Below are 14,903 nucleotides of genomic sequence, written 5' to 3' on the forward strand. Positions count from 1 at the left end.
GAAGAAAGCTGAGCACCGAAGAATTGATGCTTTTGAACTGTGGTGTTGGAGAAGACTCTTGAGAGTCCCTTGGACTGCAAGGAGATCCAACCAGTCCATTCTGAAGGAGATCAGCCCTGGGATTTCTTTGGAAGGAATGATACTAAAGCTGAAACTCCAGTACTTTGGCCACCTCATGTGAAGAGTTGACTCATTGGAAAAGACTCCGATGCTGGGAGGGATTGGGGGCAGGAGGAGAAGGGGACGACAGAGGATGAGATGGCTGGATGGCATCACTGATTCGATGAACGTGAGTCTGAGTGAACTCCGGGAGTTGGACAGGGAGGCCTGGTGTGCTGCGATTCATGGGGTCGCAAAGAGTCGGACACGACTGAGCAACTGAACTGAACTGAATGTGCTTGAAAAATCTGTAGCAATAAATTTCATCTAAGACTTTGCTATTCACTCCTCACAAGTGACCTTTTTTTGTTCCTTTTTTTCCCCCTCTGCCCTACCTTGGAATCAATAATTTACTTGAAATTTTTCTCTTCAGTAATGCAGAAAAACGTCACCTGCTTTTCGATTCATGGAACAGCAAATTCTGTTTAGATTAGTGCCAGATACATTAGACGTGTGAACAGCTACTTGGTGAATGGGACTGCCCCTGCTGGACCTTCACCTGCTGAGCCCGGGGCCAGTATAATTGAGCAGGGCGAGTGGAAGGATGTCAGGTTATGTGTCTGTCATAATAGCTCAAGTCAATTAAAAGTAATTTTTATGTTACTAGATTTGTATGTTTGAAGACTGTAACAGCGATTTGTTTCAAACCTCAGGAAGTAGGAAAGGTTTGAGTAGATTGCTTGCTTCAAAATTGGTTAACTAGGAAATCCTGATACATTCCTCCCATATGGTATTAGCATAACACCCAGTGGAGCCTGTGAATGTCCTGTCCGAGTCTTCACTACCCCATCTGTGTTATGAGGACAGGTGACACCTGTTTGTTAGGAGCCTGTGAATGTCTTGTTCCCATCTTCACTACCCTATCTGTATTATGAGGACAGGTGATACCTATTTGTTATAGTGGTGAATATAGTAATTTTTATGAATGTCTGTACATAAAAGTTTTTACATGACTTATTTTGAAGTCTCAAAATTAATATATGGGTATTATATTTATCTTACGTTTAGGATTTTATGAAAATGGAAAATTATGAGGCATTTGTAGGCTCTGACCTCTGTAAGATACCACTCTCCAGTGTTGCACAGAAGATTATGTCTGCTATGCATTCAGGTGATTTAGTGGAATCTGAGACCTGGAGAGAGAGTGAAAACAGTGAGTAATTTTTACGAACCTTCATGTTTTTTGTTACCTTGAATTATTCTTAAGACTAAGTTTTGAAAATCATTGACCTTAAAAATAAAAGTTATCTTACTAGCAAAAATGAGTTTGCTCGAGAATAGCAGTTTTGGACAAAGATGCAATACAAAGGCCAGAGGCGGGTCTAACAAAGGAGAAGCACGTCATTTTATAGAGAAAAAAGTGGATGTTGGGAGGGGTTGTTCTGGACCAAAGTCCACTGGAGAAAAGTGAGAGTTCAGAGTGGGGGTGGTTTCTATCTGAGTTGCTGGGGTGGTGACTGCTTGTAGGAGATGCTAGGCACATGTTTTCCTGTGGGGACCTGTGATTGATTGTTCCTGTGACTGATTTTTAGTGGTACTGCGCCAGAGCTCCCCCTTCTGGCCTCCAACTCCATTTTAGTGAAAGTGAAAGTCGCTCAGTTGTGTGGGACTGCGACCCAATGAAACTATCCAGTCCATGGGATTCTCCAGGCCAGAATACTGGAGTGGGTAGCCTTTCCTTTCTTTAGGGGACCTTCCCAACCCAGGGATCGAACCCAGGTCTCCCGCGTTGCAGGCGGATTCTTTACCAGCTGAGCCACAAGGGAAGCCCAAGAATACTGGAGTGGGTAGCCTATCCCTTCTCCAGAGGGTCTTCCTGACCCAGGAATCGAAACGGGGTCTCCTGCATTGCAGGTGGATTCTTTATCAACTCAGCTATGAGGGAAGCTCCCATTTTAGTGAGGTTTCTTATTAATTTTCAGAAAATGAAATGTAGCAGAGTGTTTTCTAGAACTTCGTGTTGCGTAGGGAAGTTTCTGCTACAAATGAGGGGGCCCAGCTCCCCTGCTCTACTCTCATTCAGTGATGGCTGAGCTTCTGCTCACTGAATTTTACATTTTCTTAGCCCTTACTGCTTTTAAAATGTAACACACTCTTCCTTGTTTCATTCCCTTAAAATCTGGACCAGATGTTCAAGTAACCTCAAAAGAGAGGGGCTCTTTCATAGTGCCCATCCGAGTGTTGCTTTGCCTTTAGCTCTTGGGTCACTGAACCTGTATTTGCTTGTAGTTTGTGGTGGAGAAGAGAAGTGTTCTCGACAGGATGTATATTATACCACTGGGTATGTGTATGTACACTCTTAACATGGCAAAGATCAGCGGGTCTGTGTATGTGTGTTCCTGATGTGACACAGGAGTGAAGGCGGTGGCATAGCCTCACAAGTGTGACTGAAGTGGGTTAAACACCAGGGTTTGTAATAAAGCAGTTTTTATTTAAAATTGTAAATATGGGCCAGTAATTTGTTTTTTTCTTCTACGGCGTAGATAATAAGTGAGTGAGATATAATTAATTTCATGGAGATGAAATAATTGAGAAAAATTGACAAACAGTGCAAAAGCTGTTATAAATGTAGTTTGTTGATTATATTAAGATACTCTTAACATTTCCACCTGTTGATAGCCATGCGTCTGTTGCCCCTCTTACAGAAGTCACTAATGAACTGGTAAGAATCTGGGGGTGTGGACTACGTACCTAGCCACTGATAGTGTTTTAGGGGGAATGTTGGTGCTTGGGAAGTAGATAAGGTTAACATCACATGTCAGAGAGACAGCGTTCTCCTTTACTCGGATACTTGCTTTCCAAAGTGAAAGAGCAGTGTGTACTCGACAGAGCTTGGAATACCCCTTCCTTCAAAACCTGGTGAGAATAATAAAACGCCCCTGGAAGCTGTGATGTGAGTCTCTGTTGGGAAAAATTTATCGGTCAGCCCATCTCATGAACTGCCTTGCCATGCTCTTAAAATACCTTGCTAAATCCTAGTTTTCATAACTTATTGAGATGATAAGGCGTTACTTTTCTGTCAAGTGTTCTTGAATTTGGAAAAAGAGTAGAATTTTTACAAAGAGTTTGTGTCTGTTGCTCTGTAGCACTTCCTGTGAACTCAGTGACTGAACACACACATGTGACTGAACACACACGTGTTATCTCTCAGTTTCTGTGGTCAGGAGCCTCAGCACAGCTTAGCTGGGTCCTCTGCAGGGCTGCTGTGCAGGTATCAGTCAGGGCTGGAGGCTCCTCTGAGGCCTGAAATGGGGAAGCATTTGCTTGTAAGTTCACACGGTTGTGGACTCTTAGATGAGGGTCTCAGTTTCTTGGTGACTGTTGGCTAGAAGCCACCCTCGGTTCATTTCCACATGGTTCTCTCCTCAGGCAGCTTTACATTATGGCAGCTTACTTTTTCAGAGTGCAAGAGAGTGACATTACAGTCTTATGTAAGGTAATCACAAACATTCTGTCACTGTTGCTGTGTTCTTTTGGTTAGAAGTAATCCACCCACCCTCAAGAGGTTCCACAAGGGCGTGAGTACTGGACAAGGGGGGTCGTGGGACCACCTTGGAGTCTGTCTGCCACAGGGTCCCACCGGTTTTACTCTTATTTCATATAAATCTGAAAGTTGGATTGCTAATGGGTTATTGATGATTGATGCTGAACCTGAGTTGATTCCTGAACTCTTGCCACATGCTAAGCTGTTATGTCAAATCCTCCTTTATAAGTAAAATATTGTAAATCAGCATTTCATTTCTGAATGCCCATCTCATACCAAATAAAAATCAAAATTGAACTCAGAGATAAACTATTAATATTTGCTTTTATAAAATTATATTAAGTAAAACCAAACAGTGTTCTATGTCACTTTGGGATCTAATTTTCTGATCTGCTAGACCAACTGAGGTATACACGTCCAGTAAAGATTGGACTGTGTGTATCCTCTTGCAGCAAAGTTAGTCTTTATTTTAAAACCTTTTGTGGTTTAAAAAAAAAAAAAGATGCAAAGACTTAAAATACAGGTTAATGAATTAATATAAAGAGAAAATCATATAACTACTACTTACTTTGCCAACATCTCAAAATTTCCTTCTGAATTAAAATTCTCTTCCTGCTCAAAGGTAACCATTCTCGTGGTAATCATTACTCATCATCCACCACACCAGAGTCCGTCCTTCTCCTCAGAAGCACACCATCAGCTGACGCACATGGCTCAGTGTCCTTGCAATCAGGTGTGGCCAAGTAGCAGCTTCCTATCTGTCGGGCGCGCCACTGCCAGGGTAGGCCTGAAGACATCTGACTTGCTTCCTAGCTGGTCTCTTCCCTTTCCTCCAGTTGGAACCTCAAATGACTCCATTCTATCCTGCAAACGTCCTAGAGGACTGTAGACCAGCGTGCTGGAGGGACCCCAAGTCCAGAGTGTCTTCATGAGACAACTGCTCCACCAACCGAGACCGCTCGCCTCAGAGCAGCAGAGAGAAATGAACTTGTTGTTAGGCCACTGTGTTGGTGGGTCTTTTGTGACTGTGGCTTGGCTTCTTACTGCGACTCCTTTACCTTTAAACTAGATGCAAACTGAGATCACCTGAGTTAAATTTGGCTTCCCTGGTGGCTCAGACAGTAAAGAACCGGCCTGGGGAGTCCTTGGTTCAATCCCTGGGTTGGGAAGAATCCCCTAGGGAAGGAAATAGTAACCCCCTAGGGAAGGAAATAGAAATAAGGAAGGAATAGTAACTCCAGTATCCTTGTCTGGAGAATTCCATGGACAGAGAGGAGCCTGGTGGGCTACAGATCACAAAGAATCAGACACGACTGAGCAAGACTTAAATTTACATCGTCACTTCAGTGTTCAGTAATGCCACTGAAAGGATTTGAGGAACACTGGAGGAGAATAATTTTTCACGGTAATTTCAAGGTTGTCAGCTGGCCTGGTGCTATGGATAGTAGTCGGACACAACTGAGTGACTGAACTGAACTGAACTGATGCATTTGATTAAACGTATTTATTAGAGTACATCTCTATTTTGTCTAAATATCTATAGAAATCAAATAATGTTTTCTAATACATACTTATCCAAAATCTTTTTTAACTTAATAGAGCTTAGAGGTGAATATGTTTTTTTTTCTGGTAAAATAAGAATAGTTTCATAGACATTACAAATCAAAACTGATTATGCCAAAGGCTTTGACTATGTGGATCACAACAAACTGTGGAAAACTCTTAAAGAGATGGGAATACCAGACCACCTTACCTGCCTCCTGAGAAATCTGCATGCAGGTCAAGAAGTAACCGTTAGAACCGGACATGAAACAACGGACTGGTTCCAAATTGGGAAAGGCTGTATATTGTCACCCTGCTTATTTAACTTTATATACACAGTACATCATGCAAAATGCCAGTCTGGATGAAGCACAAGCTGGAATCAAGATTGCTGGAAGAAATATCAATAACCTCAGATATGCAGATAACACCACCCTTATGGCAGAAAGCAAAGAAGAACTAAAGAGCCTCTTGATGAAAGTGAAAGTGGAGAGTGAAAAAGTTGGCTTAAAGCTCAATATTCAGAAAATGAAGATCATGACATCTAGTCCCATCACTTCATGGCAAATAGATGGGGAAACAATGGAAACAATGACACACTTTATTTTCTTGGGCTCCCAAATCACTGCATATGGTGACTGCAGCCATGAAATTAAAAGACTCTTGCTCCTTGGAAGAAAAGCTATGAGCAACCTAGACAACGTATTAAAAAGCAGAGACATTACTTTGCTGACAAAGGTCCGTCTAGTCAAAGCTATGGTTTCCCAGTAGTCATGTATGGATGTGAGAGTTGGCCCATAAAGAAAGCTGAGCACCGAAGAATTGCTGTTTTTGAATTGTGGTGTTGGAGAAGACTCTTGAGAGTCCCTTGGACTGCAAGGAGATCCAGCCAGTCAATCCTAAAGGAAATCAGTCCGAAATATTCGTTGGAAGGACTGATGCTGAAGCTGAAGCTCCAATAGTTTGGCCACCTGATACAAAGAACTGACTCATTGGTAAGACCCTGATGGTGGGAAAGATTGAAGGAAGGCAGGAGGAGAAGGGTTCAACAGAAGATGAGATGGTTGGATGGCATCACCAACTCGATGGACATGAGTTTGAGTAAACTCCGAGAGTTGGTGATGGACAGGGAGGCCTGGCATGCTGCAGTCCATGGAGTCACAGAGTCAGACATGACCAAGCAACTGAACTGAACTGAACAAATTAATACTAGTTTAAAACTCCTCAAGGCAATTATTTGTCAAAATCCAATTCATTAATGTGAAGTGTGTCTTTATTTCTACCAACTAGTGGAAATCTTTGCAATTTCAGGCACAGAGAATATAAAGCTAAATGACAAAATAGATATTTTATTATTATTTTACTCTGGTCAAGATTATATGGATAAACATTTTTTTAATTTCTATCAAGTAAATATAAAATCCTTATGTCCAGTCACTTAGTATACCTGCCAGGTGTTGGGTTCAAGTTTCCACTGCCCTAATTCAAGCCTTCACTCCTTCTTATTTGAAAATTTGTGGTACTTCCTTAGTTGATGTTAGGTGTCAATTTATTGCCACTTTTGACCTGCCTTTGTGCTGTTGCTGGAATTAGCTCAGATCTTGTCTTTGTTTTCTGCAGAATTTGTCTGTAGAAAAATACCCCTGCAGGGCAGCCTGGCCCTTGCCAGCCCTTTAAGTCTTAAGTCTCATCACTTCCCCTCTCTTTATGCCCTATTCAGATTTTTAAATTGATTTATTTTATAGTAGGTCCTTGTTGACTGTCTGTTTTCAATATAGCAGTGTGTACATGTTGTCCCCAAATGCCCAGTCTATCCCTCCACCATCCCCCACCCCTGTACCCAAGGCAGTCTACAGACTCAGTGCAATCCCTATCAATTACCCTTTTTCACAGAACTAGATGAAAAAAATCTTTATATGGAGACACAAAAGACCCTGAATAGCCAAAGCAATCTTTCTTGCCAAAGCAAAGAAAAATAGCTGGAGGAATCAGGCTCCCTGACTTCAGACTCTACTACAAAGCTACAGTAATCAAAACAGTATGGTGTGGGCTCAAGAACAGAAATACAAATCAAAGGAACATGATAGAAAGCTAAGAAACAAACCCACACACCTGTGGTCAATTAATCTGTGATAAAGAAGACAATGCCATGCAATAGAAGGACAGTGTCTTCAACAAATGGGAGAACTGGATGGCTACAAGTTAAAAAAAAAAGAAACTAGAACATTCTTTAACACCATACACAAAAATAAACTCAAATGGGAGTAAAGACCTAAATGTAAGCCTGGATCCTATAAAACTTAGAGGAAAACAGGCAGAACACTGACATAAATTGCAGCAATATCTTTATGAATCCATCCGCTAAAGTTACAGAAATAAAAACAAGAATAAACAAATGTGACCTAATTAAATGCAAAAGCGTTTGCACAGTGAAAGAACCATAAACAAAAGCAGCTGGGGCTTCCCTGTGGGTCGTGGTTAAGACACTGCACTGCCAGTACAGGGGTGCAGGCTCCGTCCCTGGGTGGGTTGGGGAACCAGGGTCCCGCATGTTGTAAGGCGTGGACAAAGGAGCCTGGCGGGCCACAGTCCGTGATTGCCAAAAGAGAAGACACACGTAAAAAGACAGCCCACAAAATGGGAGAAAATAATTCGCAGGTGATGCGACTGACAAGGGATTAGTCTGCATTCAGATTTAACTCCAGTTTCCAAAAACAGTGTTTCCCAGCTTCATCCTCTACTTAACCTTTTCTTTCACTCCTTCGTATACATCTCTTTAGTAGTGCGATGATTGCATTTACAAGGTTCTGCTCAAATGATACTTCATTACCAGAATACCTTATTAGAAGTAAACTGCATTGATTCATCTGCAACTCAGAGAATTTTCTGTGCCGTAGTTTTTGTTTATTTGCGTAATGCTTTAACTCTTGATATATTTTGTGCTCTTTCAGTTCAGTTCGTCTCTCAGTCGTGTCTGACTCTTTGCGACCCCATGAACCACAGCACACCAGGCCTCCCTGTCCATCACCAACTCCCGGAGCTTCCTCAAACTCACGTCCATGGAGTCGGTGATGCCATCCAACCATTTCATCCTCTGTTGTCCTCTTCTCCTCCTGCCCTCAATCTTCCCCAGCATCAGGGTCTTTTCAAATGAGTCAGCTCTTCGCATGAGGTGGCCAAAGTACTGGAGTTTCAGCTTCAACATCAGTCCTTCCAATGAACGCCCAGGACTGATCTCCTTCAGAATGGATTGGTTGGGTCTCCTTGCAGTCCAAGGGACTCTCAAGAGTCTTCTCCAACACCACAGTTCAAAAGCACCAATTCTTCAGCTTTCTTTATAGTCCAACTCTCACATCCATACATGACCCCTGGAAAACTGCACTCTTGGAGGCAGGCAAATGTAGTCTCATCTTTGAGGCTATGACGGTGGTCTGATCTGTAAATTTCAACTCTTACTGATTTGTAAGAGCTTTCTACAGACATGATACACGTATGAAAGACTTAACTATTTCTGTTTATGTTGTATTCTCAGTGTTTCGGGGGTCTTTTTTGTTGTTGTTTGTAATAGTTTAGAAATGTTTGTTTTTTTTTTAACAGAAAAACTGAAAACAAAGTCCTTAATCCCACATGAAAACTTTTTTTTTACATATTTACACACATTCAGAGTGAAAGGATTTATATGTACATTGTTTTCTTAATTTAGGCTTTTTCTTTGTTTGATAAACCAATCTCCCCTTATCGCCACCCCGTGTTAATAACTTAGCTTATGCCTTTTATGTTTTTGTTCACCTGTTTCTATGACTCTAAACTCCCAATGCAGGGGCCTGGGTTCGAGCCCTGGTCAGAGAACTGCATCTCACATGCCGCAACCAAGAGTTCACTTGCCACAGCTAAAGATTCTGCAGGCTGCAGTGAAAATCAGAGACTCTGAGTGCTGCAACCAAGGCCCGACGCAGCGAAATAAGTGATACACACACACACACACACACACAGAACAAGCTGTAGGTGAGATACGGATGGCAGCAGTGCAGTGAAGCTTTTCCTCAGGTGACTGGTTGGGTTGATCTGTGGAAGCAGCTGTCCAGGCTGCTGGGCAGTCTGTGTATTTGAGAAGTGGAAGAGAATGGCCTAATGGCTGTGGCTGTGTGCCCTGGGAAAAGACAGAGGCTGAGGGTGATTCACCAGCAACTAAAGGTTAAATGTGACAGACAGCTCACCTGCTGGCCTGTAAAGAGGCTCCCTGCGGTCCCAGGCCCGTTCCTAGTCAGGCTGGTAGAGCTCCAGAGCAGGCTGGACTCTCACCCCAAGCAGGTGTTCTGCCTTAAGGTCAGGGCCTTGATCAGGAAGAGGGACCTGACCCTGAGAGGCAGGGTGGGGACGTCTGGATTGGTGCCTTCAAATCTTGAGTCCCAGGTGCTTCTGGGACCTGCTGAAGTAGCTACTCCTCTGTCAAAGGCCAGCCCCCTCCTCCCTACCTCCACTGCAAGATGCAAGAGGGCTCTGTCTTTAGAAGTCACACGTTCCCCCTCAGGAACTGCCACCTCCCTGTCTTTTGGCAGGGCCTGTCAGGGAAGTGGATGAGACTTGGGCTGGCCAGGGCACAGAAACCGTGTAGGCATTGGAACAGAGGAAGTTTAAAGCATTACTGACTAGTAATGGGATTCGCTGCTGAGAAGTAAAGAACTCTGAAGATTACAGTAACAGCAGACTCGGAAGCAGCCACCCGAGAGAGTGTCGAAGGAAGGAACATACCTGGAATGGCTTGGCCAAGTGATGTCCACCATCTGGCTGTCTGCTGTCCCGGAACAGGCCACTTGGGCTTCTAATGGAGCGACCATGGGGCTGGGGTGGAGGCTGCACATGGCATAGTGCTCGCACGCCCCAGGGCCTGCCTTGCTGTCGCCTCTGTTGTCCAGCTTTCCAATTTCAGACTGAACACTGGGTCCCCAGTAGCACCAAACTTTGAGCACAGTCACTTGGGGGCTCGCTTGCAACACTGATCCCCTTGTGCCCTCAAAGGTGCTGAGCTTTGTTTTGACTAGAATCCACACATGTTCTGGGCATGGGTTTGCCTTTCCCACACACACGGCCTCAGTGAGCTCTGTTCTCCAAGGCTCACAGAGCATTTGATCCGCTGACCTACAGTCCTGCATAGCACTGCCCCGGACATAAGGACCCGCTCTACAGCACAGGAGCTGCAGCTGGTATGTGATCCTGGGACCCATGGGCTCTGTCATGGGCGCACAGGTGGTGCAGTGATGGAGTGGTGGGTAGCAGGTCAGCTCCGGTGACCTCCAGGCTGCAGTATTCCCTGGACATCAGTGACCATTGCAGGATGCAGTGTCCCCATTGGACATAGTTAAGGACACTGGGACCCAGACGGTGGCAGTGGGAGCAACCCTGCCCAGCATCACTCCCAGAACCCCCTCCATAAATGTGTTTTTCTCTCCCTATGTTTCCGGGTTCTGCAGGTTTAGTCTTGACTCCCCAAGGTAAATCTGCCAAGGGCACAGAAAGAATGGCTTTCTTCAAGCTATAGTTGCTGCCCAGTCATTTCAAGTTTCTTATACCAAGGGACTGGCAGGCCAAAGATGTACTCTCCATCCTACTAGGGGTGACAGGGCTGCCATCATGTAAAGGGGACAGGAAAGCCTCTGCTTGAGACCCAGGTGATGTGATTGGACACCCCTTGGTCCACTGTCCACATTTGACAGTAAATGCAGTGGCCGTGCCTGAAAAGGGCATGACAACCAGGGACTTCACCTCTCAGGGATGAGGGTTTAGGTCACGATCAGACAAGCAATCAAAACCAGCAGAGGTGCCCAGCCAGGGTGAGGGGTCCTCAGGACATGGTAGAGGGTTAGGGTTAGGTACCTGGAGCCCCCTGCTTATCCCAGCTGTGGCAGCACAGCCCCTCCTGATGGTTGCCTCAGCTGCAAAGAGCTTTTCCCAAGGGCATACCCCTTTCCCAGGAACAACCAGGTAGTGACTGGTGGGTGTGGAGGTTGACCCTCTGGAGGAAAATTCTGTAGGAACATGTCAGGCCTTCTTAGCAATTGCATTAGTCCTTTACTCCCCTACAGACATTGGTCCTGAGAGTGCCCCCCCCAGTAACCTTTCTGAATGCAAGCCTTCATCTCAAGGTCAGCCTCCCAGGGACCAGACCTCTGCCAGTGTATGGGTACACGTACATTAAAGTCATTTTTTTAAAAATGAGGTTACACTTTCACAGATCTCTGCACCTTCAGGTCAACTAACACAGCTTATTCTGTTTGGTGGCTCTGTGCTCCATGGTGTGGCTGCTACATAATTTCTTCCTCCACTGCCCTCTTGGTTGGTATTTGCTTTGTTTTCAGTCCTTTGCCGTAATGCAGTACTGTCATAAATGTTTGGCTTGAACCTACTTACTGTTGCATCCATTTCTGTGAAATAGATGGCCAGCAGTGAGGTGGCTCCATTACATGACTTACGTATTTTATACCTGTTTGTATTGAGGTCACAACACACAAACACACAGTACATCTGTCCTAAGATTACAGCTCAGGATTTCACAAACTGAACACCCCATGACCTTCACCGCATCAGGAAGCAGCATGGGTGGCATCCCCGAGGCCCGTCTTTGGACCCTTTGGGTTTGTCCTTTTCTCTCCAACTCTGAGACGCATGTGTGTGTTTTTAATGTGTTGACACTTTGTTTTCCACAAAGATCCTAGGCCGCGCTCACCCTCTGCCATGGCCCGCACTCTGTGGAGTGTGCTTCTCTCTGAATCTGAATAAATCCACTTCTTACCTATCACTTTGTCCCTCACTGAATTCTTTCTGTGATGAGACATCGAGAACCTGAGCTTCATTAGGTCCTGAAACCAGAAACCTGCTCTACGAACTGTCAGAAGGTATCAGCTCAGAGAACTTAAAGAGCATGATCTTCCTTCTGAGGGAGCCAATTCCAAAAGTCCAGATGACCTTTAGAAGTTTCTTGGAATATCTGGAGAAACAAGCTAAAATACATGAAGATAATGTGACTTTACTGTAGGATCTCTGCCAAAAAGTTGTGCTGAACCTTATGGAAGAGATAGATAAACATAAAAGGGAGAAAAGGAATTTAAAAACAGATGCTTCAGGTTGCTTTCACGCTGTGTAAAAAGCAGTGTTCCTTGTACCACAGGAAGAACTGTGACCATGGAAGATAGTTTTGATTGGCTCTTAGACTTGAAAGACCCTTTGGTCATTGCTTCCAGCCTCCCACCCGTCATGGAAATCAGCGGCAGTTCATTCTAGTAATGAGCTGTTTTCTCACACACACACACATGGAAAGATCCGAACCATTCACCTTTTTACCAGTAACGAGTGAGACTACCTCTTACTTCTCCGTCTCCAAGTATATTTAGTTTGCATTTCCCTGACTAGTACAGAGTATGAGTATTACATCATATTTGTTTGCTTTTTGGATTTGCTATTTTGTGTGTTGCCTCTCCGTATCTTTTGCTCATTTTCCACTGAATTTTTCATTTTTGGTCACTGTAATTTGTTGTATAATATAAATATTAACTCTTTGTCTTTTTTGTCCCGTTACTTTTTCCAGTGTATTATTTTTTTTCAGAAATGGTGCTAATTGTCCTTCCCCTATTTATTAATTTATCCTTCTCTGCTGAACTGAAATATGATTTTCGCTATCTATTAAATCCTCATAAGCCTTGGGGTCAGCTTCTGGATTTTCCACCCTGTTCTCCAGCTCTTGTCTACTCCTACTCAAATGCCTTGTACATTTGATCACAGTGGCTTTATAGCACGTTCTGTTAATCTGGCAAAGCAAGTCTTCTGCAATTTTTTTTTTAAACTTAACTAATCAAACTGATCACATGGACCACAGCCTTGTCTAACTCAATAAAACTATGAGACATGCTGTGTAGGGTCACCCAAAATAGGTGAGTCGTGGATGTGACTGGTGATAGAAGTAAAGTCCAATGCTGTAAGGAACAATGTTTCATAGGAACCTGGAATGCTAGGTCCCTGAATCAAGGTAAATTGGAAGTGGTCAAACAGGAGATAGCTAGAGTGAACATCGACATTTTAGGAATCAGTGAACTAAAATGGACTGGAATGGGCGAATGTAGTTCAGATGACTATTATGTCTACTATTGTGGGCAAGAATCCCTTAGAAGAAATGGAGTAGCCATCATGGTCAACAAAAGAGTCTGAAATGCAGTTCAGTTCAGTCGCTCAGTTGTGTCTGACTCTTTGCGACCCCATGAATTGCAGCACGCCAGGCCTCCCTGTCCATCACCAACTCCCGGAGTTCACTCAAACTCATGTCCATCGAGTCGGTGATGCCATCCAGCCATCTCATCCTCTGTCGTCCCCTTCCTCTCCTGCCCCCAATCCCTCCCAGCATCAGAGTCCTTTCCAATGAGTCAACTCTTCGCATGAGGTGGCCAAAGTACTGGAGTTTCAGCTTTAGCATCATTCCTTCCAAAGAACACCCAGGACCAATTTCCTTTAGAATGGACTGGTTGGATCTCCTTGCAGTCCAAGGGACTCTTAAGAGTCTTCTCCAACACCACAGTTCAAAAGCATCGATTCTTCAGCACTCAGCTTTCTTCATGCAGTACTTGGGTGCAATCTCAAAAACGACAGAATGAACTCTGTTTGTTTCCAAGGCAAACCATTCAATATCACGGTAATCCATGTCTATGCCGCAACCACTAATGTCGAAGAAGCTGAAGTTGAACGGTTCTATCAAGACCTTTTAGAACTAATACCCAAAAAAGATGTCCTTTTCATCATAGGGGACTGGAATGTAAAAGTAGGAAGTCAAGAGATACCTGGAGTAACAGGCAAGTTTGGCCTTGGAGTACAAAATGAAGCAGGGCAAAGGCTAACAGAGTTTTGCCAAGAGAACACACTGATCATAGCAAACACCCTCTTCCAACAACATAAGAGACAACTCCACACGTGGACGTCACCAGACGGTCAACACCGAAATCAGATTGATTATATGCTTTGCAGCAAAAGTTGGAGAAGCTGTATACAGTCAGCAAAAACAAGACTGGGAGCTGACTGTGGTCAGATCATGAACTCCTTATTGCCAAATTCAGACTTAAAGAAAGTAGGGAATACCACTAGATCATTCAGGTATGACCTAAATCAAATCCCTTATGATTATACAGTGGAAGTGACAAATAGATTCAAGGGATTAGATCTGATAGACAGAGTGACTGAAGAACTATGGACGGAGATTCATGACATTGTACAGGAGGCAGTGATCAAGACCATCCCCAAGAAAAAGAAATGCAAAAAGGCAAAATGGTTGTCTGAGGAGGCCTTACAAATAGCTGAGAAAAGAAGAGAAACTAAAGGCAAAGGAGAAAACAAAAGATACACCCGTTTTAATGCAGAGTTCCAAAGAATAGCAAGGAGATATAAGAAAGCCTTCCTCAGTGATCAATGCAAAGAAATAGAGGAAAACAATAGAATGGGAAAGACTAGAGATCTCTTCAAGAAAATTAGAGATACCAAGGGGATATTTCATCCAAAGATGGACACAATTAAGAACAGAAATGGTATAGATCTAACAGAAGCAGAAGATATTAAGAAGAGGTGACAACAATACACAGAAGAACTCAACAAAAAAGATCTTCATGACCCAGATCATCATGATGGTGTGATCACTCACCTAGAGCCAGACATCCTGGAATGAGAAGACAAGTGAACCTTCAGA

General features: G+C 43.7%; 1 protein-coding gene across 1 annotated transcript in view; it reads left to right on the top strand.

Annotated features, from left to right (window-relative positions):
- Nucleotides 1–14,903, top strand: part of POLN (DNA polymerase nu) — a 148,808-nt gene that overhangs the window by 3,491 nt on the left and 130,414 nt on the right. The window contains exon 2 of the mRNA XM_061421027.1: nt 1,168–1,312. Coding sequence (XP_061277011.1) covers nt 1,168–1,312 — 145 coding nt within the window. The remainder of the gene's footprint in view (nt 1–1,167; nt 1,313–14,903) is intronic.

The sequence above is a fragment of the Bos javanicus genome, chromosome 6 (genome assembly GCF_032452875.1).
Source record: "Bos javanicus breed banteng chromosome 6, ARS-OSU_banteng_1.0, whole genome shotgun sequence".
Taxonomy (NCBI): domain Eukaryota; kingdom Metazoa; phylum Chordata; class Mammalia; order Artiodactyla; family Bovidae; genus Bos; species Bos javanicus.